This window comes from Heteronotia binoei, chromosome 5, assembly GCF_032191835.1.
Source record: "Heteronotia binoei isolate CCM8104 ecotype False Entrance Well chromosome 5, APGP_CSIRO_Hbin_v1, whole genome shotgun sequence".
Lineage (NCBI taxonomy): Eukaryota > Metazoa > Chordata > Lepidosauria > Squamata > Gekkonidae > Heteronotia > Heteronotia binoei.
The window spans coordinates 6,376,737-6,389,695 of NC_083227.1; the positions used below are offsets into that span (position 1 = coordinate 6,376,737).

The 12,959-nt window shown below is 50.3% G+C and overlaps 1 protein-coding gene across 1 annotated transcript in view; it reads left to right on the forward strand.

Moving 5' to 3' along the window:
- The window catches only part of LOC132571606 (class I histocompatibility antigen, F10 alpha chain-like), a 33,448-nt gene that overhangs the window by 6,869 nt on the left and 13,620 nt on the right, over nucleotides 1-12,959 (forward strand). The window contains exons 3-5 of the mRNA XM_060238403.1: nucleotides 4,426-4,692; nucleotides 7,484-7,768; nucleotides 9,397-9,483. Coding sequence (XP_060094386.1) covers nucleotides 4,426-4,692; nucleotides 7,484-7,768; nucleotides 9,397-9,483 — 639 coding nt within the window. The remainder of the gene's footprint in view (nucleotides 1-4,425; nucleotides 4,693-7,483; nucleotides 7,769-9,396; nucleotides 9,484-12,959) is intronic.

Sequence of the window (12,959 nt, forward strand, 5' to 3'; positions counted from 1 at the left end):
CTAAGAATTCAGCAAAATTCTCTCAGGGAACCTGAACCATGGAGCCCAGAAGCAAGTATTTGTGGGGAAGGAAGGGAGGAAGAAAGGAAAGAAGGAAGAAAGGAAGGGAGGGAGGAAGAAAGGAAAGAAAGAAGGGAGGAAGGAAGGGAGGAAGGAAGGGAGGGAGGGAGGAAGGAAAGAAGGAAGGAAGTTTAGAGGTTCTAGAGCTGTAGAACCTTCCAGGGGACCTGAACCATGGAGCCCAGAAGCAAGTATTTGTGGGGAAGGAAGGGAGGGAGGGTGGGAGGGAGGGAGGAAGGGAGGGAGGGAGGGAGGAAGAAAGGATGGGAGGAAGAAAGGAAGGAAGGAAGTTTAGAGGTTCTAGAGCTCCACTCCTGTCAGCTGGATGCTCTTGAGTTAGGGAGACCTGGATGCTCTTGAGTTATACGGGCAGATCCTCCAAATGCAGCAGAAATGGGGGTCTCCATTTATTCACATTCTCAGTGCCACTGAGCCCCTGACTGCAACGCTTTGTGGCACACGACACACAGTCCTTGCTTAACAATCCGTGAAAACTGAGCTCCCCATCTGAGGTCATAGAGCTAAGCATCCAGCAGATCTGAAGCCCCCCACCCCGATATGCGCCTTAAGAATTCTCCAGGGCACTGGAACATTATACAGAATTCTGAAGGCTCAGGCTGGCGCAAGTGCCGGAGATTGGTCATGAGTGATTGACTCCAGAGTAGTGCTGAGAAATGCTATAGAGCAGGGGTCCCCAGCCCCTGGACTGCGGACTGGTACTGGTCCGTGGCCTGTTAACAACCGGGCCATGGAGTGAGGCAGAGACTTTCACCTACTCATTTAAAGATCCCCGGGGGGGGGGGCAGCAAAAACCCCAGCACCCCCACCAGTCTATGGAAAAACTGCCTTCCGCAAAACTGGTCCCTGGTGCCAAAAAGCTTGGGGGCCACTGCTATAGAGGGTGTTCCAAAATACTGAACGGAAGGTGTGCGAATATAGACTCCCATCCAGCTCACCCTGGCACACACCTGACTGTGTCATGCGCAGGAAGTCGGTGACCCTTTCTTTCCCCAAACACCCTCTTTCAGCTTCTATTCCTGTCTATTTATGATTCAGTTTATATGCTGCCTTTGCAGAGATGGGGCAAGGCAGCTTACATTTTAATCCAAACCAATAAAACACAACCTTTAACAAGACACAACGAGTGAGAGCCAGTTTGGTGTAGTGGCTAAGTGCGCGGGCTCTTATCTGGGAGAACCGGGTTTGATTCCCCACTCCTCCACTTACAGCTGCTGGAATGGCCTTGGGTCAGCCACAGCTCTCTTATCTGGGAGAACCGGGTTTGATTCCCCCCTCCTCCACTTGCACCTGCTGGAATGGTCTTGGGTCAGCCACAGCTCTCTTATCTGGGAGAACCGGGTTTGATTCCCCACTCCTCCACTGGCACCTGCTGGAATGGCCTTGGGTCAGCCATAGCTCTCTTATCTGGGAGAAGCGGGTTTGATTCCCCACTCCTCCGCTTGCAGCTGCTGGAATGGCCTTGGGTCAGCCAGAGCTCTCTTATCTGGGAGAAGCGGGTTTGATTCCCCACTCCTCCACTTGCACCTGCTGGAGTGGCCTTGGGTCAGCCAGAGCTCTCTTATCTGGGAGAAGCGGGTTTGATTCCCCCCTCCTCCACTTGCACCTGCTGGAATGGCCTTGGGTCAGCCACAGCTCTCTTATCTGGGAGAACCGGGTTTGATTCCCCACTCCTCCACTTACAGCTGCTGGAATGGCCTTGGGTCAGCCACAGCTCTCTTATCTGGGAGAACCGGGTTTGATTCCCCCCTCCTCCACTTGCACCTGCTGGAATGGTCTTGGGTCAGCCACAGCTCTCTTATCTGGGAGAACCGGGTTTGATTCCCCACTCCTCCACTGGCACCTGCTGGAATGGCCTTGGGTCAGCCATAGCTCTCTTATCTGGGAGAAGCGGGTTTGATTCCCCACTCCTCCGCTTGCAGCTGCTGGAATGGCCTTGGGTCAGCCAGAGCTCTCTTATCTGGGAGAACCGGGTTTGATTCCCCCCTCCTCCGCTTGCAGCTGCTGGAATGGCCTTGGGTCAGCCAGAGCTCTCTTATCTGGGAGAACCGGGTTTGATTCCCCCCTCCTCCACTTGCACCTGCTGGAATGGCCTTGGGTCAGCCACAGCTCTCTTATCTGGGAGAACCGGGTTTGATTCCCCCCTCCTCCACTTGCACCTGCTGGAATGGTCTTGGGTCAGCCACAGCTCTCTTATCTGGGAGAACCGGGTTTGATTCCCCACTCCTCCGCTTGCAGCTGCTGGAATGGCCTTGGGTCAGCCAGAGCTCTCTTATCTGGGAGAACAGGGTTTGATTCCCCACTCCTGCACTTGCACCTGCTGGAATGGTCTTGGGTCAGCCACAGCTCTCTTATCTGGGAGAACCGGGTTTGATTCCCCACTCCTCCACTTGCACCTGCTGGAATGGTCTTGGGTCAGCCACAGCTCTCTTATCTGGGAGAACCGGGTTTGATTCCCCACTCCTCCACTTACAGCTGCTGGAGTGGCCTTGGGTCAGCCACAGCTCTCTTATCTGGGAGAACCGGGTTTGATTCCCCACTCCTCCACTTGCACCTGCTGGAATGGTCTTGGGTCAGCCACAGCTCTCTTATCTGGGAGAACAGGGTTTGATTCCCCACTCCTCCGCTTGCAGCTGCTGGAGTGGCCTTGGGTCAGCCACAGCTCTCTTATCTGGGAGAACAGGGTTTGATTCCCCACTCCTCCATTTCCACCTGCTGGAATGGCCTTGGGTCAGCCATAGCTCTCTTATCTGGGAGAACCGGGTTTGATTCCCCACCCCTCCACTTACAGCTGCTGGAGTGGCCTTGGGTCAGCCACAGCTCTCTTATCTGGGAGAACAGGGTTTGATTCCCCACTCCTCCACTTACAGCTGCTGGAGTGGCCTTGGGTCAGCCACAGCTCTCTTATCTGGGAGAACCGGGTTTGATTCCCCACCCCTCCACTTACAGCTGCTGGAGTGGCCTTGGGTCAGCCACAGCTCTCTTATCTGGGAGAACAGGGTTTGATTCCCCACCCCTCCACTTACAGCTGCTGGAGTGGCCTTGGGTCAGCCACAGCTCTCTTATCTGGGAGAACCGGGTTTGATTCCCCACCCCTCCACTTACAGCTGCTGGAGTGGCCTTGGGTCAGCCACAGCTCTCTTATCTGGGAGAACAGGGTTTGATTCCCCACTCCTCCATTTCCACCTGCTGGAATGGCCTTGGGTCAGCCACAGCTCTCTTATCTGGGAGAACCGGGTTTGATTCCCCACCCCTCCACTTACAGCTGCTGGAGTGGCCTTGGGTCAGCCACAGCTCTCTTATCTGGGAGAACAGGGTTTGATTCCCCACTCCTCCATTTCCACCTGCTGGAATGGCCTTGGGTCAGCCATAGCTCTCTCTTATCTGGGAGAACCGGGTTTGATTCCCCACTCCTCCACTTAAAGCTGCTGGAGTGGCCTTGGGTCAGCCACAGCTCTCTTATCTGGGAGAACCGGGTTTGATTCCCCACTCCTCCGCTTGCAGCTGCTGGAATGGCCTTGGGTCAGCCAGAGCTCTCTTATCTGGGAGAACGGGTTTGATTCCCCACTCCTCCACTTTCAGCTGCTGGAATGGCCATGGGTCAGCCATAGCTCTGTTATCTGGGAGAACCGGTTTTGATTCCCCACTCCTCCACTTGCAGCTGCTGGAATGGCCTTGGGTCAGCCACAGCTCTCTTATCTGGCAGAACCTGGTTTGATTCCCCACTCCTCCACTTGCAGCTGCTGGAACGGCCTTGGCTTAGCCAGAGCTCTCGCAGAAGTTGTCCTGGAAAGGGCAGCTGCTGGGAGAGCCCTCTCAGCCCCTCCCACCTCACAGGGTGTCTGTTGTAGGCGAAGGAGATAAAGGAGGTTGTAAGCCGATCTGAGACTTTGTCCTTGAAAGGGCAGCTGCTGTGAGAGCTCTCACAGCCCTACCCACCTCACAGGGTGTCTGTTGTGGGGGACGAAGATATAGGAGATTGTAAGCCACTCTGAGTCTCTGAGTTCAGAGAGAAGGCTGGGGTATAAATCTGCAGTCTTCTTCAAAGAAGCCAGGGCGTAAAATGAGCATTAAACACAGACTGAGCAGTGGAAAGAGGTCAACAAGACACGTTTGGGAATAGGTCTGTCCAAGTAAGAACTGACCACTGGAGCAGGGTGCATGCCCCACCCCCCGCACCGTTCTGAACTTGGCCAGCCTCTCCAGAAAGATGTGGTGGTTGATCTTATTGAAAACCAGCATGGGATTTAGGGGAATCAGTGGAAAGTCCCAAATAATTCGAGACCAGAAAGAACTTTTCATGTTCTGCTGGCTTTGAGGCCTCTGGTTTGCGTGTGTCTTCTACAGGGATCCACACCCTACAGGTGCTCTCTGGCTGCGAACTGAATGAGGACAACGGAGCCACCAGAAGGTTTGCGAAGTACGGCTACAACGGGAGGGACTTCCTCAGCTGGGACCAGGAGACGCTCACCTGGACGGCAATGGATGCAGAGGCTGAGCCAACCAAGAGGAAGTGGGAAGCCCAGCGGCACCGTGGGAAACTCTGGAAGCAATTCCTGACCAACACCTGCGTGGAGTGGCTGCGCTACGGGAAGGAGACCCTGCTGGAAGCTGGTGAGGAGGGGAAATGGGGTGGCAGAGAGAAGGAAGAGGCAGGGCAGCTGCGTGGGAGTAGGCAGTCGCCTAGGGCGCCACCAGGCCTAGGGGGCACCACTGGGCGCCCCTTCCCGGACGCATGACTCTGGCTCCTGACCGCTGTCACCTCGTCCTCTCTCATCGCCAAGCTGCCCTCAACAAAGCCAAGCCACCCCCCTCTCCCCGATGTGCGACTTGGTCTCCCACCTCATCCTATCCTGCCATCCTCCTTCCTGGAGTGGCCAGCAAGCACTTCTTCGCACGATTTTTAAATAATTTATCACATTTTTTTGAAATATTAAAAATCAGTAAATTAAAAATGTGAAAAGTTTCTCTTCAATTACGCTGTATTTTTTTAATAATGGGGTGGGGGTGGGGCAGGTGATTCGCCTAGGTTGCCAGAAAGCCTAGCACCAGCCCTGGGAAGAGGGCAGTTTGGTGTAGTGGTTAAGTGCTCGGACTCTTATCTGGGGAAACCGGGTTTGATTCCCCACTCCTCCACTTGCACCTGCTGGAATGGCCTTGGGTCAGCCAGAGCTCTCTTATCTGGGAGAACCGGGTTTGATTAACCACTCCTCCACTTGCACCTGCTAGCATGGTCTTGGGTCAGCCAGAGCTCTGGCAGAGGTTGTCCTTGAAAGGGCAGCTGCTGTGAGAGCCCTCTCAGCCCCACCCACCTCACAGGGTGTCTGTTGTGGGGGGAGAAGAGATGGGAGATTGTAAGCCACTCTGAGTCTCTGATTCATGGAGAAGGGCAGGGTATAAATCTGCAGTCTTCTTCTTTCTTCTTCCCTTGCTGGGAAGCCTCCTTGGGCCAAGGGGAAAGTACCCTGGTAACCAACCACCACCCCTCAAGGACTTCCTGAGAATCTAGACCAGGGGTATCATACTAATTTGTTATGAGGGCCGGATCTGACATAAATGAGACCTTGTCGGGCGGGCCATTTCAGGGTGGGCCATGCATGTTCCTATTTTAGATTAGGTACCTGAGATATAAACTTAATAAGGAACACAAACACAATTAAAGATTTTTTTTTACAAAAAAAACTTAAAATAAAACATGTTTAAAATATTAACATTAGTCTTAAAGGTGCTTTCTTTGTATTTCTCCCATGGGATCCAGGGATCCTTCTCCTCCTTCTTCTTCTTCTCCTTCTCCTCCTCCTCCTCCTTCTTTTCCTCCTCCTCCTTCTTCTCCTTCTCCTCCTTCTTCTCCTCCTCCTCCTCCTTCTTCTCCTTCTCCTCCTTCTTCTTCTCCTTCTCCTCCTCCCCCTCCTCCTTCTTTTCCTCCTCCTTCTTCTCCTTCTCCTCCTCCTTCTTCTTCTCCTCCTCCCCCTCCTCCTCCTTCTTCTCCTTCTCCTCCTCCTCCTTCTTCTTCTCCTTCTCCTCCTCCTTCTCCCCCTCCTCCTCCTTCTTCTCCTTCTCCTCCTCCTTCTTCTCCTCCTTCTCCTCCTCCTCCTTCTTCTTCTCCTTCTCCTCCTCCTTCTCTTCCTCCTTCTCCTCCTTCTCCTTTTCTTTCTCCTCCTCCTCCTTCTCTTTCTACAGGCCAGTCAATCTGACTTCAATACCGAGGAAGTTGGTAGAAACCATTATCAAGGACAGAATGAGTAGGCACATTGATGAACACGAGTTATTGAGGAAGACTCAGCATGGGTTCTGTAGGGGAAGATCTTGCCTCACTAACCTGCTACATTTCTTTGAGGGGGTGAACAAACATGTGGACAAAGGAGACCTGATAGATGTTGTTTACCTTGACTTCCAGAAAGCTTTTGATAAAGTTCCTCATCAAAGGCTCCTTAGAAAGCTTGAGAGTCATGGAGTAAAAGGACAGGTCCTCTTGTGGATCAAAAACTGGCTGAGTAATAGGAAGCAGAGAGTGAGTATAAATGGGCAGTCTTCGCAGTGGAGGACGGTAAGCAGTGGGGTGCCGCAGGGCTTGGTACTGGGTCCCATGATAATGCATGGGATGGAGAAAGTAGAGAAAGAAATACTTTTCTCCCTTTCTCACAATACAAGAACTCGTGGGCATTCGATGAAATTGCTGAGCAGAAAGGTTAAAACGGATAAAAGGAAGTACTTCTTCACCCAAAGGGTGATTAACATGTGGAATTCACTGCCACAGGAGGTGGTGGCGGCCACAAGCATAGCCACCTTCAAGAGGAGGTTAGATAAAAATATGGAGCAGAGGTCCATCAGTGGCTATTAGCCACAGTGTATGTGTGTGTGTGTGTGTGTGTGTGTGTGTGTGTATATATATTTGGCCGCTGTGTGACACAGAATGTTGGACTGGATGGGCCAGTGGCCTGATCCAACATGGCTTCTCTTATGTTCTTATGTGACACAGTGTTGGACTGGATGGGCCACTGGCCTGATCCAACATGGCTTCTCTTATGTTCTTATGTTTCTCCTCCTCCTTCTTCTTCTCCTCCTCCTTCTCCTCCTCCTTCTTCTCCTTCTCCTCCTTCTCTTCCTCTTTCTTCTCCTCCTCCTTCTCTTCCTCCTCCTTCTCCCCCTCCTTCTCCTTCTTCTCCTCCTTCTTCTCCCCCTCCTCCTCCTCCTTCTCCCCCCTCCTCCTTCTCCTCCTTCTCTTCCTCCCCCTTCTCCTCCTCCCCCTTCTCCTCCTCCTCCTCCTTCTTTTCCTCCTCCTCCTCCTTCTCTTCCTCCTTCTTCTCCTCCTCCTCCTTCTCTTCCTCCTCCTGCTCAGCATCTGTCATGTAAGGAAGCAGGGAGTTGCTGCATTCTTAAGGCCCAATACTGGTTATTTTCACAGAGCCACCAATGGTTCGCATAACCCACAAGGCAGGATCGGAGGGCCTGGAGACTCTCGTCTGCCGACTCCACGGCTTCTACCCCAAAGAGATCGATGTGACATGGAGAAAGGGCAGGGAAGTTTGGCACCAGGACATCCTGACGGGGGGTGTCGTCCCCAACTCAGATGGGACTTACCACACCTGGATAAGCATTGATGTTGACCCCAAAGAGAGGGGCCACTACCGGTGCCACGTGGAACATGATGGCCTTCCAGAGCCCCTGGACTTGGCCTGGGAGGAGCCAGGTGAGAGACAGAAGGGGGTTGGGGTGGCTTTTGGGGGGGGAAGTCAGCAGATTATAGGTGCCATTATATCACGGGAAGTTGTGAATTTGGTTATGTTCCCCTACTGAGCTATATAGTTATTTTCCCCTGGTTCCTTAGAGCCAAGAAAAGCATGTGCTTCAGATTAGTTTCATTTTCCTATGCTGGTGATTTGCTGAACTCTCACCTTCCACACAATAGCACTCCGCTAATTCTCCCCAGCAGTTAAGAAAAGGCGATTAAGAAAAGGCAAACACTCATCCCTTCAGCAGCACCCTCTCCCTCTCTCTCTCAGAGCTCAACTGACTGTACTCTGCCTCTAGTGAGGTGCAGCCTTAGAAACGCAAAGAGGGTGGGGCTAGCAGTCAGGCAACATAGACTCTTCCAATCAGCAACAATAACAACAACAACAGCAACAACAATTTTTATTTGTATCCCGCCCTCCCCGCCGAAGCATAGTCATACAATCAATAAAACTACATTGACAATTTAATTAAAATTCTAATTAAAATCTAAAGTTAATAAATTAATAAAATATATACTGGAGCTATGATTACGTTTACATTTATGATGGCGAGTTCTTTAGCAGTTCCCTCTTAATCGGTGAAGGCCAACCGGAAGAGGGTAGTCTTGCAGGCCCTGCGGAACTGTTCAAGGGCCCGCAGGGCCCGCATTTCCTCTGGAAGTTGGTTCCACAGGCGTGGAGCCATGGTAGAGAAAGCTCGGTTGCGGGTGCTTTGCAACTTCACCTCTTTCGGCCCGGGAATGTTTAGCAGGTCTTCCCAGCTGACCTCAGTGCTCTCTGGGGTTCATACGGGGAGAGACGGTCCCTAAGGTAGGCAGGTCCTCACCGTATAGGGCTTTAAAGGTGAAAAACAGCACTTTGTAACGAATCCAGTATACAACTGGCAACCAGTGCAGTTCGCGCAGCCCAGGCTGTATGTGACCCCACATTGGGAGCCCCAACAGCAATCTAGCCGCCGCATTCTGCACTAGCTGCAGCTTCCGGGTTCGGTACAGAGGCAGCCCCATGTAGAGGGCATTACAGTAGTCTAGTCTCGAGGTGACCGTTGCATGAATCACAGTTGCCAGATCTTGACGCTCTAGGAAAGGAGCCAGCTGCTTTGCCCGCCTCAGGTGAAAAAAGGCTGACTTGGCAGTGGCTGCAATCTGGGCCTCCATTGATAGTGAAGGCTCCAGTAAAACTCCCAGGCTCCTGACCCGGCACCTGATGCAATCAGCTACACTTGGCTACAGCCCTGTTGAAACGGACAACGGAAACAGCAGTTCTTCTTCCCCAGCAAGCAAACACACAAATTTCAGACTCTCTGCATCCACACAGTAGCACTCAACTAATTCTCCCCAGCAGCTAAGAAAAGGCAGTTAAGAAAAGGCAGTTAAGAAAAGGCAAACACTCACCCCTTCAGCAGCACTCTCTCTCTCTCTCTCTCTCTCTCTCTCTCTCTCTCTCTCTCTCTCTCTCTCAGAGCTCAACTGACTGTGACTGTTGATCTGTCCCTTGCAGTGCCACATTCTGCATAGATATTTCTGCTGGAGGCCTTGCAGATATGGGGCCAGCCTGAGTAGATGCATTTTTCCTCTCATTTCAGCATCCGAAGTGGGGCTCATCGTGAGAGTCCTGCTAGGGGTCATGGCTGCTCTCATCCTGGTGGGGGCCGGGCTCACCTTCCACATCAGTAAGTAAAATGCCGCTTGAAAGGGGCCGTGGCGGAGTGGGAGAGCATCTGCTCGGCATGCAGAAGGCCCCCAAGGTCAAGCTCCAGCATCTCCAGTTAAGAGGTCAAGGTCAGGGGTGGCCGATCTGTGGCTCTTTCACACATGTTGTGTGGCTCTTGAGGGCCCCACGAGCCCATTGGACAGCTTGGAGAAGGAATGTCTCTCTTTAAATCACTTTGCCAGGCCAAGCCAGCTGGTGTGAGGGGCTTGGAGAACACCCTTAAAAGTTTCTATCTTTTCTTTTCTCTCTCTCTCTCTTGGTCCCTCCCCCCCTATCCCTCTTTCCTGCCCATTTGTTTGCTTTGTTTCTCTTTCCCCATCCCCCATCTTTCTTTCTTTCTTTCTTTCTTTCTTTCTTTTCTTTCTTTTCTTTCTTTCTTTCTTTCTTTCTTTCTTTCTTTCCTTCTTTCCTTCTTTCCTTCTTTCCTTCTTTCCTTCCTTCCTTTCTTTCTTTCTTTCTTTCTTTCTTTCTTTCTTTCTTTCTTTCTTTCTTTCTTTCTTTCTTTCTTCTCTCTCTTTCTCTCTCTCTTTCTCTCTTCCTCCTCTCAATAGCCCTAGTTATCTAGTAGTTCAGTTTATTACCATTAATGATCAGTTATAAAAGGCTGCTTTTATTCTTGCCTGATGCTCTCTCTCTCTCTCTGTATGTGTAATAATATATAATTGTGCAATGTTTGGACAGGGGCATGGTTGCATCTCAGGAGGTGGTGGGCCAGAGTGAGCTCTTTCACACATGTTGTGTGGCTCTTGAGGGCCCCACCGCCCCCGCTGGCCAGTTTGGAGAAGGAGTTTCTCTCCTTAAATCACTTTGCCAGGCCAAGCCAGCTGGTGTAGGAGGCTAGGGAAACACGTTTAAAGTTCTTTTTTTTCTTTCTTTTCTCTCTCTCTCTGTCCCTCCGTTCCTCTCCTTCCTTTCCTGCCCATCGGTTTGCTTTGTTTCTCTTCCCCCCTACCTCCCTCCTTCCCCCCATCTATTATGAACATAAGAGAAGCCATGTTGGATCAGGCCAACGGCCCATCAAGTCCAACACTCTGTGTCACACAGTGGCAAAAAATTTTATATACACACATACACTGTGGCTAATACCAACTGATGGACCTGTACTCCATATTTTTATCTAAGCCCTTCTTGAAGGTGGCTATACTTGTGGCCGCCACCACCTCCTGTGGCAGTGAATTCCACATGTTAATCACCCTTTGGGTGAAGAAGTACTTCCTTTTATCCGTTTTAACCTGTCTGCTCAGCAATTTCATCGAATGCCCACGAGTTCTTGTATTGTGAGAAAGGGAGAAAAGTACTTCTTTCTCTACTTTCTCCATCCCATGCATTATCTTGTAAACCTCTATCATGTCACCCCCGCAGTTGACGTTTCTCCAAGCTAAAGAGTCCCAAGCGTTTCAACCTTTCTTCATAGGGAAAGTGCTCCAGCCCTTTAATCATTCTAGTTGCCCTTCTCTGGACTTTCTCCAATGCTATAATATCCTTTTTGAGGTGCGGCGACTAGAACTGCACACAGTACTCCAAATGAGACCGCACCATCGATTTATACAGGGGCATTATGATACTGGCTGATTTGTTTTCAATTCCCTTCCTAATAATTCCCAGCATGGCGTTGGCCTTTTTTATTGCAAACGCACACTGTCTTGACATTTTCAGTGAGTTATCTACCACGACCCCAAGATCTCTCTCTTGGTCAGTCTCTGCCAGTTCACACCCCATCAACTTGTATTTGTAGCTGGGATTCTTGGCCCCAATGTGCATTACTTTGCACTTGGCCACATTGAACCGCATCTGCCACGTTGACGCCCACTCACCCAGCCTCAACAGATCTCTGTGGAGTTCCTCACAATCCTCTCTGGTTCTCACCACCCTGAACAATTTAGTGTCATCCGCAAACTTGGCCACTTCACTGCTCACTCCCAACTCTAAATCATTTATGAACAAGTTAAAGAGCATGGGACCCAGTACCGAGCCCTGCGGCACCCCACTGCTTACTGTCCTCCACTGCGAAGACTGCCCATTTATACTCACTCTCTGCTTCCTATTACTCAGCCAGTTTTTGATCCACAAGAGGACCTGTCCTTTTACTCCATGACTCTCAAGCTTTCTAAGGAACCTTTGATGAGGAACTTTATCAAAAGCTTTCTGGAAGTCAAGGTAAACAACATCTATTGGGTCTCCTTTGTCCACATGTTTGTTCACCCCCTCAAAGAAATGTAACAGGTTAGTGAGGCAAGATCTTCCCTTGCAGAACCCATGCTGTGTCTTCCTCAATAACCCGTGTTCATCAATGTGCCTACTCATTCTGTCCTTGATAATGGTTTATACCAACTTTCCCGGTATTGAAGACAGACTGACTGGCCTGTAATTTCCCGGGTCTCCTCTGGAACCTTTTTTAAAGATGGGGGTGACATTTGCTACCTTCCAGTCCTCAGGAACGGAGGCAGATTTCAATGAAAGATTACAGATTTTTGTTAGAAGATCCACAAGTTCAACTTTGAGTTCCTTCAGAACTCTCGGATGTATGCCATCCGGACCCGGTGACTTATTAGTTTTTAATTTGTCTATCAGTTGTAGGACCTCCTCATTTGTCACCTCAATCTGACTCAGGTCTTTCAACACCCCTTCCAAAATTAGTGGTTCTGGGGCGGGCAAAAAGTTCTCGTCTTCTACAGTGAAGACGGAGGCAAAAAATTCATTTAGCTTTTCAGCCATTTCCCTATCCTCCTTCAGTAGTCCTTTTACCCCATGGTCATCCAAGGGCCCCACTGCCTCCCTGGCTGGTTTCCTACTTCTAATATATTTGAAGAAAGTTTTATTGTTGGTCTTTATGTTTTTTGCAATATGCTCCTCATAGTCCCTTTTTGCCTGCCTGATCACAGTCTTGCATTTGATTTGCCACAGCCTGTGTTCCCTTTTACTAATCTCACTTGGACTGGTTTTCCACCGCTTAAAGGAGTCCTTCTTACCTTTTACAGCTTCCATTACTTTATTTGTTAACCACGCAGGCCTTTTCTTATGCCTGTTTGTGCCTTTCCTAACTTGTGGTATGTATTTTATCTGAGCTTCTAGGATTATAGTTTTAAATAGCGTCCAAGCTTTCTCAAGGGTTTTGACCGTATGTACCTTTCCTTTCAGTTTCTTCCTCACATGCCTCCTCATCTCAGTGTATTTACCCCTTTTAAAGTTAAACGTGGTTGTGGTGGTCTTTTTGGACAACTCCCTATTTATACAAACGGTGAAATCAATAACATTATGGTCACTGCTCCCAAGCGGCGCAATCACTTTTACATCTCTCACCAAGTCTTGGGCATTACTTAGGACCAAATCCAGGATCGCCCCACCCCTGGTAGGTTCTGAGACCATCTGCTCCATAGCACAGTCATTGAGAGCATCAAGAAACTCAATCTCTTTCTCTCGACCAGAACACATATT